At 40.0% G+C, this 13842-nt stretch overlaps 1 protein-coding gene across 1 annotated transcript in view; it reads right to left on the bottom strand.

Moving 5' to 3' along the window:
• TRPM1 (transient receptor potential cation channel subfamily M member 1) overlaps nt 1–13842 on the bottom strand; it is a 43367-nt gene that overhangs the window by 17011 nt on the left and 12514 nt on the right. Inside the window, exons 10-17 of the mRNA XM_064157456.1 lie at nt 9762–9935; nt 8580–8714; nt 7574–7624; nt 5933–6073; nt 4320–4349; nt 2417–2706; nt 1665–1893; nt 91–213 (exon numbers count right to left, since the gene is read on the bottom strand). Of these exons, the coding sequence (XP_064013526.1) occupies nt 91–213; nt 1665–1893; nt 2417–2706; nt 4320–4349; nt 5933–6073; nt 7574–7624; nt 8580–8714; nt 9762–9935 (1173 nt within the window). The remainder of the gene's footprint in view (nt 1–90; nt 214–1664; nt 1894–2416; nt 2707–4319; nt 4350–5932; nt 6074–7573; nt 7625–8579; nt 8715–9761; nt 9936–13842) is intronic.

Here is a 13842-nt window from a genome sequence, read left to right as displayed (position 1 = left end):
TAACCTGAGTGCCCTACAGCATAACCAGAGAAGTTGAAAAACTCAACACTCTTGAGATATTAGAATTTGTAAGTAAGCTCCATTACTGACCACATTTTCCTCCTCTTTTTCTCTGCCTTCTTCATTTTCTCTTGATGTCTGGTAAGAATAATCATCATAACTCCGAAACTCTAGGAAAAGGATGGTGGGAGGGAAGAGAATCCCCATTATAACCTGTAAACCAAGAAAGAATCCAACTCAGATGATACTGTTTGTTTACATTAAGAATTTTCATAACAAGGCAAATCCCAAAACCAAGATTTTCTTTTGTACAGTATTCAGGATACTCTGCTATCTTTAAACCTACAAAAATCAGTAAGTAGTACTCATGAAGTGCTGGCAATAAGGTCTTGTATGGAAAGATGACACTCTGGACTGCTTCTGATCTCCACAAATACACTGCAGTTAAGAAATTGTCCTCCAGAACGAGGGCTGTGCAGAGAAACTCCATGGAATGGACACAGGGACAGCTGGAAGAAGGCTTCAGGTTTGTTACTTTAACACTTAATAGAATTGCCCTCAATATTTACAAAACTTGTGAAAGGTAAGAGAAGCTTTGCAGCTAGCACTGGGAGAGCTCTCTTACTGTATGAAATTGCTGAGATACAGAAACACAAGCACAAGTTGCAAAAAGTACAGAAAAGAAGCAAAGACAAGAATGTAGCTAAGGAAACTAGAACATCAGCAGACTGACTGAACACATGTAGAAAGCACCATGATGCAATTTGAACAGCCACACTCTTGCCTGAAGATTATAAACAGGTTTTAAGAAGGAAACATGGGAAAGCAGAAATAAATTGAGAATGAGAGAGTGCAACATGTATGTCAGCAAGCTTGGGAGTATGGCCCGGGAAGATATGCACAGCACTTTGTCAGTAATAGGGGGGATTTAAGGATGTGAGACTGAAGGTGGCATCATCACAGGGGGTCGCCATTTGGGTGACAGCAACTGCATTATGTAACCAAGAAGGGATTGTATTCACATGAAAACACACAGAAGCAAGCACTGCTCTGCTTAATTAACATTGCCCAACTCATGTTTCTTTTCTGCACCACCTTCTCCACGTGACTAATTTTTGACAAAATCCAACAATTGAGAAACATCATTAAAAGAGATCATATCATCAAATAACAGAAGAGGGAAATGAAAATCACCCAGTGATTTTGCTGAGATCTTATTGTGCAGATTTCACTCTTTCAGTATTGAGTCAACTCTGTGTCTTCTGGTACAATATTAAGCAACATAAGAAGCATGAATCCACATCTGATTCATTTTCTCTCTATTCCCATTGTGTGGACCCTTAAAGGAGGGAGATCCTTTTGCTCATATGCAACCTTAATCACAAGGTGTCTGTTTCCAGTGAACAGATCTTATAATTTACTGAAAGCCACAACTTCATTCTCAAATTCCATTCAGACAATGCCTTTTATGAATTTCTATTTTCCTTTGTCATGGGGGAATGTTCCTTAGGTAATCTGAATTTGCAAACTGAAAATTTAGCCTTAAAACAGATATGTTCTTTAAACATCTACAATTAGGAAACAGATTTGTTCTACATTACATATAACTCAGTGTTACATGCAACAAACTACTTCTTTTGCAAACAGCTGCAGAACAGAAATACCTTAAGGCCTGGATTTTTCCGCATGCGTAGTCGCCCCATCCACATATCTGTTAAGAGCATCTGGCTGCATGTATGAGCAATGAAGTCCCTGTGTTTAGCTGCCACAGCCAATTTCAGGCAGGTGGAATTACTCCAGTTTTTCAGTTCATAGGTTAGCAGTTTCATGGCAATCTGCTCATCATGTTTATAGGACTGATCCAAGAGTTCAACAGCCAGCTGGCCAAAATCTCTGGAAAGTGCAAGGTAAATTCAGTCAAGTTTGATTTAGAAATCAATCTTCGCTCATATCTGTGGCTTTAATTCCATTCACAGGGTGTTATGTTTTTGCACACACATGTACAATGGCAAGATCTACTTATTCTAAAGCTTGATAAGAGACAGCATACAACAGTTCCAAACAAATTTTCAGTGAGCAGAGAATTTGCTTAGATCAGTAACATCTTAAAGCCAGGTTGGCTATATCATCAGATAGCCTTTAACATATGTGACTAAATCCTGAAAATGACTTTGTGAAATAGAACTAGATATTTTTAGACAGAGAAGCTGAAGAAAGAATATTTTCTGTCAGAAGATGCAAGTGTCCTCCTTGCTAGTGTTGCCTTCAGATTCAGATTACTGTCGATAAATCAGCTTCAAATGGCATTCTGTGAACCTACATTCTAGAAATCAACTGGACTTTACGAAAAGTTTCTCAGCAGCTCAGACAATCCCCCATATCAAGTAGACATAAAACCTGCCCTGTGTCAACTAACTTTGAGTTGTTGTCCAGATCCTGAGAGATGTCATCCACCAGCTCACTCTCAGAAGATTCATGTGCCATAGATTTGTACAGTTTACAGGCCACAAGTGCCTTGGCCATGGTTTCCTCCCCTCGCTGCCAAAGGAAGAGTGCCATCTTTTGCCGTTTCATCAGCACAGCCCATACCATCAGTTCATGGAAGGGGTACTGAAAGCGGCTGACTTCTGGGTCATCCACATCAATATCAATCTCTTCCTCCTTTTTCTTCTTCTTCTTCTTCCCTTTGGTGGGAGGCTCATCGTCCTGGGAAGTGGAAAAATTTCCATCAATATTTAACAGCTTAGCTAACTGCACCATGCACATCGCAAGTACTGAGAGGGCATATTAATAAAACTGTAGTATGTTTTGCTGTCTGGTACAATGCATGCCAATAGTCATCAGACTGTGAAGAGTATCTGACAGAGCATGCACTGGGTTAGCATGCACAGCTTGATAATTTAATCAGAGAACTCTTTCTTGCACACTTAGTTACAAGTCACCCATCTTGGGTAAGTACAGCAGAACTCTGCAGTACTGGAGGCATCACCCTATGCTGCATTGTAAGTCGATCTCTACTGCATCTGTAATTGCACAAGTTGATTTGCAATTAATTAATATTTAATTAACTCCTCTGCAGCATCGAAGAAGCTTTAATGAACCTGAATTCACGATGAATACATTCCACTGCAATTTCTAGTGTGATATGTCTGCATCTATCCCTGAAGGACAGTGCTGCATATCTTACGGGTATCAAAGCAATTTTCGGACTGATATGCAGGTGGAGAGTGTGGGAACATGCAAATGGAAAAGCCAGGCAGAAGCATCCTTAAGAACAGCAAGGTATTAAAAGGAGTCTTCACCTTTGAAAAAGCAATCTTCTCTTATGTATGCAGTGCAAATGAAAGGTTTAAGTATCCCATTTCTTAAAGGGATAGGGAGGATAGGCCATTACTACAGGAACCAACATGGAAGTAACTGAAGGGAAGTACTGACAATGAAGCAGGATCCTGAAGGGAGAAAAGCCATGATTGGGAAAATTAGGGTTTAAATAATGTAGGAAGAACATTGCATATATAGGTGCAGACAGAGCTCATCATCATTGAAGACCTTGATTCCATTCCCAGAAGCAGATTGCAAGTAAAAGCAACTACCATTCTACAAGAACAGCTCCTGTTCAAGCAAGCTCAGCACAATGCACTGTGTTGTGACAACATATGAACTCAAAGCCAAATTCAGGGCTTAGGCTCACATCCCATGTTTCCTAAGATGACTCTTCAGCTCAACAGTTAAGTATGTATTTTTCTTCCACCAGTTTAAGAACTGAAAGTATTGACCTCTCTCTCTTATGGAAAATTCAGAAGTCATTAATTCCATACAATTAAGAATGTCTTGAGCATCTCTGAAGCACAAGACAGAAAATGTCAGAAGGAGGACAAATATTAGGTCCTCCTCACACTAGGAATATCAAATCAAAACAAAACCTTGGCTAAGAAAGAGAAATAGCTAAAGAGTCTAAACATCCTGTTTTAGGGCTGCTAATGGTGGAAATTAAAACATCAATTTACTGAACGCTTCGGTAAAAGAAGTGTTTTTCTTTTCACCTTTCTCTTTGAAGAAGAGAATGGGGCCACACCTACTGTCAAGTGGAGACACTTCAGTTTGAGCAACATAAAAAAAAAAGCTTTAAGCAGCTCTCAAGACCCTACCGATGGAAAAAAATGACAGAAGTCTTTCACAGGCTGCCTGCCAAATGGAAAATTCTGTCTATCTGGAATCTTCTTTGAGACACAGTAATGGTGAAAAAGCTAAGAGCAAGAGCAGAATTGTATCACGAAATGCTATGACAAAACCAGTATTTTACAACAAATCCATCTTACCTCCATCCCTAGTAGTTTAAGAGCTTTTGGCTGAATGTTAAAAATAGAAAAGAAAATCAGTTAGATGGAAGGGAAAATACAAAGACCAAACAAAACCAAGGAAAAACACATTTGCATTTACAAATGCACAGCATTTATTATTAAGCTTACTCTTCTAAATAATCCTATCAATAATGGAACAATTAATGAATCTCCTTCTTAATTGTATTTGCAGAAAGGCAACAGATTAGAAAATACTTTCCATCTTGTACTCATGTGAAAGATTTTAATTCAGGTAGAAGAGTCAAATGAGTCAGTCAAAAATATACAAGTTTGAGAATTGAAATCACCACATGGTCACAAAAGCTTAAAAAGTGCTTCTATGTATAGGCAGAGTGCAGACACCCACAGGAAACTATAGAAATTATAATCAGTATTCTAATATCTCAAAACTTCCCATTTAAAAATACTTCTGTTCTATTTACATTTTATATAAAAGGTTTAATTTTTTGTTCCATCAACTAGTGCTACGCTGGATATATATATGTACTATTATATTGGCCACAGAATATTTGGGCTTCAAGTGGCCTTCTGACCATATGTAGGTCTAAGTTCTTAGTGTGGGGCTTTCTGTAATTAAAGCAAGAAGTTTTGTTTGACTTCCACAGCTAAACCAAACAAATAAGCTAATGAAGAAAATTATTCCATTGGCTTAGAACAGGATTTTTAACAAAGCAAGGTCCAGACTGTGTCCAGTTCTGGGCTCCTCAATTCAAGAGAGATGTTGAGGTGCTGGAACGTGTCCAAAGAAGGGTGGCAAAGCTGGTGAGAGGCCTGGAACACAAACCCTATGAGGAGAGGCTGAGGGAGCTGGGGGTGTGCAGCCTGGAGAAGAGGAGGCTCAGGGCAGACCTCATTGCTATCTACAACTACCTGAAGGGAGGTTGTAGGCAGGTGGGGGTTGGTCTCTTCTCCCAGACAACCAGCAACAGAACAAAGGGACACAGTCTCAAGTTGTGCCGGGGGAGGTTTAGGCTGGATGTTAGAAGGAAGTTCTTCACAGAGAGAGTGATTGGCATTGGAATGGGCTGATTCTACTTGTTATTCTCAGCATTGGTATGTGCCTGTGAAGTGTTTTACTGAGATGACAGTTTCCGCAGGGTAAGATTTACACTCAGAGCAGTTCTTTACAGGACTTACTGTAACAGGTTCATTGCTCTTCTGTATTCAGACTAAAGTGTCTGTCTTACCCAGGTGAAGGCTAACAATAGGACTGGCTTAACTACTTGAAATAAGAATATGTAAATACGCAAACATCACAGTTAGAAAATGCTTGGATTGCAAACTACTGAAATAGGAGGAAATTAATGTCCAGATCATAGAATCAACCAGGTTGGAAGAGACCTCCAAGATCATCCAGTCCAATATGTATTTACCACCTTTTGGGTCCTTTCATCCTCTGACAGAATTTTCACAGGTTCCTCATATAACTACGCTATTGCAGTTTAAACTTGCGTCCTCTGGCATTTCTTTAGAATTTACCATGTAGTATTTCAACACAGATAATGGAACAAAGTATTACTTATTTTTTACCATCAGCATGATGGCCACATCCAGATGGAACTCGTTCTTACCCTCTTTGGTCCAAATAGATTATTATAAAGAGTCCGAAAACTTTTCCGAGTATAATTGCAGCGGTAAGCTCCACCCATGAGATATTCAAGCACAAGACCAATATCTATTAGACTGATATGATAATCTGGTGGAAGATTTCCCTACCAAAACAAAAAAAAATAAAGAATGAGGACTTAGGATAGGAAAAGATAACATACATTACATTGCCTGGCTTGTCATATTACATCGCATTTAAATTGGCACACAAGTATTATTTAAAGCCGCTGGTTTCAGTCTCTGAATAGTTGTACTAAATTAATGATAATTGATTTATATAATGACAAAATTTTGAGACCAGATTTTCTTCAGTTTGTTGTTGGCATTATTTACAGTGGTGGACAAATTTTTAATTTGATTCACTTGTCCAATGTGTCTGTCAGAGTCCATACAAGCCCGAGTTGTTTGAAAAGGTTATAATGATTGAATTACATCATTTTGTACTGATTGTCATTAATCCAGTATAAAAGCATGACTTAATTTCATGGTGAATATCAGGCATACTTTACATTTCATGAAAACTTTTTCATCATAATATTATCTGTGGACTTAAGACTACAATGCAGAACATGATTTAAATCAATCCACAGCCCAGAATCAAACAAAAAGTCAGGCTATGATTGTCACTGCTACACTTAAACCTGGATAGTACCATTGGCTCTGCTAGAATCTCAAGCTGAAAGCTGTGCTTCATTGTTCAAGCTATATCCTACAACAATAACTGATTCTACAGCACGACTGAACAGTTGCTATGATGAAACTACTGTGTCCTAATGCATCACCTCCATGTTAACCCAACCGAATCCCCGAGACTGCCGCTGAATGAGCGAGCCGTGAAAATGCAATGAAAAGGAGACAGACAGAAAGCAGAATGCAGAAGAGAATTAGTAACACTCAAAAAGACAAACAATGAATGAGAAAAGTGTTAAACTATGAAGCAGATCAACATGAATTATACATTAGCACAGTATGGCGTGATTTCCACATCTGACCTCCCCAAGAATAAACACGAGTTTTCCTTGCCAAAAAAGAATAAAGGTCATTTCATGTAGCTGAATTTGACTGAATAAAGCCCCCAAAACCTTAATGGGAGCAAATACAACAATACATCCTACAACGACCCTATTCATGTATAATGAACAAATGTACATGTAATGGAGACAAATGAATAACAAATTTAGGACTTAGAGCACTGAGAAACAGAACAGACTTTTTTTCCCAGGTAAAAGTAGGAGTGACAAGAGAAAGGTGACTGAAAAGCACACAAGGAAACAAAGGGAGACAAGTTCAGGGTTTTGCTTAACATAGCAGGCCTTTCATTCTGCTCTCCTTCAAAATGCTGCATTGGAAGCTTCTTCTAGAGAAGAAACAGTATCAACCTAAACTCAACTTAGATATTGCACTACTAGAAATTTAACTTTCCTCTCCTTAGTTTTTAAATTACTAGCAGTGCAGTACAGACCAATTTAGACCGACGTCACTGTTTGTCACAAGAAGTACTTTAACCTTTTCTTAATGGCCACCATCTAATTTCAAAAGCTGACTGTTGACTCACATAGTTAATGTAATCATGCCAATGTAATGGTCCTGTTAGTTAAGCTTACCTTCTTCACATCTCTGACTAGCAAATGCAGTGTATTTGGTGGACCCAGTCTCTGAAACAAAAATCATTCACAGTCCATTAAAGCTTTGATTCTTCAGATTTTTTTGCAAACACAAATGTAACGAATGATCTGGTACTGTAAACACAACTTTAAGCAAACCTGTGCCATCACACTCTTGCAAGGGTGAAAAGAAGGATATGGGCTACAAAGAAAAGTACATTTCTGTCAAGAGCTGCATAGTTCCTTTCTTAAAATCATTTACATGGTGATTCAGGTCACAGTTGTTTGTGGTATTGTCTACACTTGTACTTGCTGCAGGAGCCAGAAAGGGACTTGAGGGCTAGACTGAGGTTTGATGTTGTATGAATGTTGCTCTGGCTTGCCACTGAAATGATGCAAAGTAAAACAGCCTAGAAGTCTAGAAATAGCTGTGTTCTTGATGATTTTACTGTGCAATGGGGAGAATTTGAATTAAAAGGCATGATGTACCATGATTTTGAGAAGAACATTTTGCTTTGCTAGGCCATGAGGAAAAATGATAATGATTCCTGCAATGTGCCAAGAGCAAAAGTTGCTGTGTAAGTACTTTGCTACATTTACAGGCTTATTTCAATCATATTAAAAATATACATACAGGAAAAGTAATTGACATTAAAAGTAAATGACTGGTACTGTCTGGTATTAATTTTTTACTATCTCCATTACTTCTGTAGGTGTTCTGAACATGTAGTTCAAATACATCACTATACTCATATAGTAAGCTGCAATAGCTGGTAAAAGCTTCATCAAGCTTATTAAATGGGAATGTGTATATGCAGGGAAATAATAGGGCATTAGAAGTAGTAGCAATGGCTTCCTTCACTGCTATCCAACATCTGTGTACTGTCAGGGCTCAGAGATTTTTGTCAAACCAGCATATCTCAGAAGGAGAAGAAGAAAAAGGACATCCCTGTTAAATACAGAGGCAAAGCTATTAGAGGGCATTTTAATATTTCTGCTCACTCACAGTATTATAAAGCTCTTCCAGTCGAGGAATAGTGAGGAAGTGGTGCATGTTCACTCCATTCTCAATGAGTAGTTTCACAAAGTCCACTCGATCCAGAACCAGTGCATCCAGCATAGCCTGTTCCAGGGAATTCACCTGAATCATAAAATGGAGAATGTGAGACTGCCTGAGCACAGAAGACTTAGCTGGCCAACAACCATGTGAGAATATCCTAAGTAATGAAAATGTAAATTTCCAAGTATGTTGATTAATCTGTAAGTGAAAATGTATTCAGAAAAATGTATTTTACCCACGTGCAAGTCAATGCAGATGGCAGAATTTGCCAACAAGATTTTGGGCAAGATGAGAGCAGTGGAAGAAATCCTTAGCAATGTAACTATATCTTTCAATCATTTTGCTTAGCATTTTTAACTAAATCAGGCATATAATGCTTGACACATAACATGAAAAAGATTTATTTGCTCAACCTGATAGGAAGAAATTAAAATTTAGGAAAAACATGTTTTATACATTTAAGAAGAGATTGATATAATAATTCATCCTGATAACTTGCATATGTATCATCCACTCAAACTGTTGCCTCAGAGAAAAAAAAACAATATCTAATGCTGAAAGACTCAAATAATTTGGAGAAAAGCACTTCCTTTTTCTTCTCCAGTTCAGTTTTGACTTTGGAAAATGTTCGTCAGGAAGCCTAACTGATCTTCTCTTACTATGGTGTAAGGATTCTCCCTCAATAAGAGACAAGAGAACCATTTGAGCAGCAATCACCTTGACACAAAAACTTTAAACTAGAAAACAAAACAATCTAATCAACTGCAAATGGAAAACGAAGCACTTAGAAAGGGAGATGCTTACACTGTCCTCACTAGATACATAACATGTACAAGGAAGGATGAGGATGTTCATTGGTGTTATTTTATTCTGATGTGCAGGGAAGAAGACGCAGCAGATAAACATTGAGTTGAACTGTTGTGGTATGGCTGCATGTGGTGCTCATGGGGTAAGAGAGGGAATTCCTGTCACAAAGACTGCAGCATCCCTGCAGAATCTACTGCTGATCTCGTGAGAATGTGCAGATGAGCATTCTACAGAATGAAAATGTGTATTATTCTTCTTTGTTCCCCAGCAAGAAAAGAAAAAAAAAAACTAACAATTTTAGTGCAAATACTTTTGTCTCACCCAGTTCAAGAGTTCAAGCTTTCTTGGGTCTGTTTCTTCTTCTGGCTCTTCTTTTCCTTTTCCTCCCTTTTTTTTCCCTTTTCCTTTCCCTCTGGCTCCTTTAGTCTGAGGTGCTGGAGATTTCTTTTCCTTCTCAGGAGCTGTACCATCAGGAGCTGTAAGGCTTCCTAGAGGCTGTATTTAATAATGCATTAGAAGTATTAAAAATCTCATTGATCATACAGTAACTACTTAATCAAAGAAACTCCCCAGTCACCATTTCTTGCATGAAGTCAACTAAAAATAGTAATTTCCTGAAGTATAAAGACCTTTTTTTATAGCCAGAGCTTTATGTGTTTTTTAAAGCTGTTATGTCTAATGCAGTCAGTAACACTGAAAGTCCAAGCAGTGAAGTAGGTAGTCTGTCAAGGGTTTCTCTCACAAAATAAAATCAATGTCAAGAGGACTGTGAAGAGACAGTATTCAGTTTTATGACACTTCAATTTCTTCACTCTCAGTGAAAGCAGTAGTTGTCAAAATAAACAGCAACAAGCAGGGCAAGAAGCTGGACAGAAAGAGCTTTAAAATAATGCTGCATGATGTCAAGTAGAATCCATACTACACAGGCAAAAAGGAGAGGAAAGAAAGACAGGAACTGGTTCACATACATTTCTGCAGACAGTGTTTCTGTTTATACCCCTTCAGACACATTTACTCTTTGCAACATTCTTCCCATTTCCAAACTATCTACCCAAGACAGGCAAGCTCACATACAACCAACTTGACACTACTTGTCTGTAATATGAAGGCTTAACTTGCTCCAGCTAATGCTTAAGTTATATGAGCTCCATGAAGATGTAAAGCAGGTTACAACTATCCATGGTCTGCACAGAAAACCACAGAAGCAAGCCATTAAGAAAGCTTGTTTCCTGCCATTGTCTTTGTCTTTAAAAAAAATCCATTCATAAGCCTGTACAAAACTGCAACTGCCAACTTGCAACATAGGCTGATCTGAAAGCAGCACTTGTGAACCTGAAATGACAGCAAATCACAATTGGCTGGCGCTCCTTCCACAGACTGTTGCAGAGCATGAGTATGAAACAGGTCAAAGCAGCAGCTGGCTTCAGTTTTTGGGTGGTACCTCTGACTAACCACAATAATAGGAAGCTTATAACATTCCAGCCAAATAAATGTTGTGTATTAATAATACTTCACAATCTCTAGGATGATTAAATCCTTTAATGAACCCTGAATACAGGAAACATCTCATTATTCTAAAAGAAGGGATAAAACAGCATATGCAGCAACATTTGTTTAAATTTAATTACACAGGCTTCCACATGACATAAATCTCACCATTATGTATACTGTGCATAGGAATAGTGTTCCTAGGAGTTTCAGGAAAGACAACTAATTGCAAAAAAAAAATATAGAAACAAATCTTGCACTTCATTCTTACTGACTCTTTTAGGCTGGTCTCTTCCTGACAATTTATAGTAATCCAGCACCAGATGGTTCACACAGTAAAGCAAGAAAACATCAGTACAGTGAGACTGAAAGTGCCTTAAAAGGAGCGTTTTAGTTATGCACATGAACAAAGGCACTGCAGTGTTTCACCACTGACTTTAAAAAATGCATCATCAAACTCCAATAATTTGAGAAAGAAAATCCAATGTCAGAACCTAAACCTTTACTGAAGCCCCTTAGTTAATCTGGCACAGCTCTGCCTGCCAGAGGCATGTTTTCTGGAATGGCTTTTTCTGGTCATGAGGGTTTTGGTTCATTAATCCAGAGAGTTTCAGAGCTTATTAATAAAGTGAGCAACACAATTCTCTCTAAGCAGCTCTGTGAACTTCCTTGCTGCAGCATCTAATAGGTTGCTGGGGACTTTGCTAATGCTAGCACTTGTCGATGACAGAGACGGTCAGAAGCCTTGGCAATCCTAGTGCATCACACAAGTTCACTGAGGGTGACCAGGACAACAAGGGGAACCTTCTAGTAGGAGTCTACTACAGGCTGCCAGATCAAGCAGGGACTATTGATGAAGCCCTCTTGCTCCAGCTTGAGGAGGCAGTGCAATCAAAGGCTCCCATCCTTCTACGGGATTTTAACCATCCTAACATCTGTTGGGAAAGTAGCATGGCTGGCTGCAGGCAGTCCAGGAGGCTCCTAGAGTGCCTAGATGGTAGCTTCCTAAGACAAGAAATTAACAGTGCTACATGAGGGGAAGTGTTAGACCCATTGGTCCCAAATGCAGGCAAAACTATCAGGGATGTCAAAGTTGAAAGCAGCCTGGGCTGCAGTGACCATGCCCTAGTGCAGTTCACTGTCCTAAGGCAGATGAAGACAAAGAGAACCACAATTAGGACTCTAGATTTTAAGAAAGCAAACTTTTGGCTTTTCAAGGAGTTAATTAATAGGCCCCAATGGGAAGCAGCCTTCAGGGACAAGGGAGCAGAGCAAAGCTGGCAGATCTTTAAGGATGCTCTTTATAGAGCACAAAACATCTCAGTCCCCACATGTAAGAAGTCAGGCAAGAAGGGCAAGGGACCACCGTGGCTGAGCTGTGGCCTGCTGATCAAACTCAAGGGTAAGATGGGGCTACACAAAAAATGGAAAAAGGGACTTGTGTCCTGGGAAGAGTATAGGGATGTTGCTTGGGTGTGTAGGGATGAGGTCAGGAAGGCTAAGGCACAGCTGGAAGTGAACTTGGCAAAGGATGCTAAGAAAAACGAAAAGGCTTTTAGAGGTACATTAACCATATAAGGAAGGTTAAAGAAAGCATCCCCCCACAATGAGCAAAAGCAGGAACTAGTGTCAGCAGACTGGGGAGAAGGCAGAGATTTTCAACAACTTCTTTGCCTCTGTCTTCACTGGCAACCCCTCTCTTCATGGCTCTCATGTCGTTGGCCTACAAGTTAGAGACCAGAGTGAAAACCCACTGTAAGTGAAGACAGGGGGCATGATCAATTGAGGAACCTGAAGGTCCACAAGTCCATGGGATGTGATGAAACACATCCCAGAGTCCTGAAGGAACTTGCTGACACAGTTGCCAAACCATGATATCTGAAAAGTGCTGTCAGTCAGGTGAAGTCTCTGGAGACTGAAGAAAAGAAGCATTATACCTGTCTTTAAAAAGGGTAGAAAGGAGGACCCTGGGAACTACCAACCTGTCAGCCTCACCTCTGTGCCTGGGAAGAGCATGGGACAGATCCTCTTGGATGCCATGCTGGAGGACAGAGCACTGATTCATGACAGTCAGCATGGCTCTACTAGGGGCAGGTACTGCCTGACTAACCTAGTTGCTTTCTATGATAAAGTGGTTAAGTTGTTAGATAAGGGACACCCTACGGATGTGATCTGTTTGGACTTGTGCAAGACCTTCGACACAGTTCCCCACAATAACCTGCTTGCCAAACTGGAGAGATGTGAATTTGATGGGTAGACTATTCAGTGGATAAACAATTGGCTGGATGGTTGCATCCAGAGAGGGGTGCTCAGTGGCCTGAAATCCAGATGGGGAGCAGTGACAAATGGTGCCCCTCAGGGGTCTGTGCTGGGACCTGTGCTATTTAATATTTTTATCAACGAAATAGATGGTGAGATTAAGGGCACCATCAGCAAGTTTGCAGATGACACCAAACTGTGTAGTGCTGTCAACAGACCAGAGGGATGGGAGGGCATCCAGAGGGACCTGTACAGGCTGGAGAGGTGGGCCCAGGTAAACCTCAGTAAGTTCAACATGAGCAAGTGTAGGGTTCTGCACCTGGGATGGAACAATCCTCATTATCAGTACAGGCTGAGGGATGAGGTGTTAGAGAGCAGCCCTGTGGAAAGGAACTTGGGGGTGCTGGTGGACGAGAAGCTGGATGTGAGCGGACTGTGTGCACTTGCAGCCCAGAAGGCAAATCATATCCTGGGCTGCATCAAAAGTAGGAGGCCCACGAAAATGATCAGAGGGTTGGAGCACCTCTGCTATGAGGACAAGCTGAGGGAGCTGGGTTTGTTCAGTCTGGAGAGGAGGCGGCTCTGGGGGGACCAAATAGCAGCCTTCTAGTACCTGAAGGGGGCCTACAGGAAGAATGGAGAGAAGTTGTTTACA

The sequence above is a fragment of the Pogoniulus pusillus genome, chromosome 17, assembly GCF_015220805.1.
Source record: "Pogoniulus pusillus isolate bPogPus1 chromosome 17, bPogPus1.pri, whole genome shotgun sequence".
Taxonomy (NCBI): domain Eukaryota; kingdom Metazoa; phylum Chordata; class Aves; order Piciformes; family Lybiidae; genus Pogoniulus; species Pogoniulus pusillus.
Note: the sequence above shows the minus strand (reverse complement) of the source record. Positions and strands in the feature narration are given on the sequence as shown.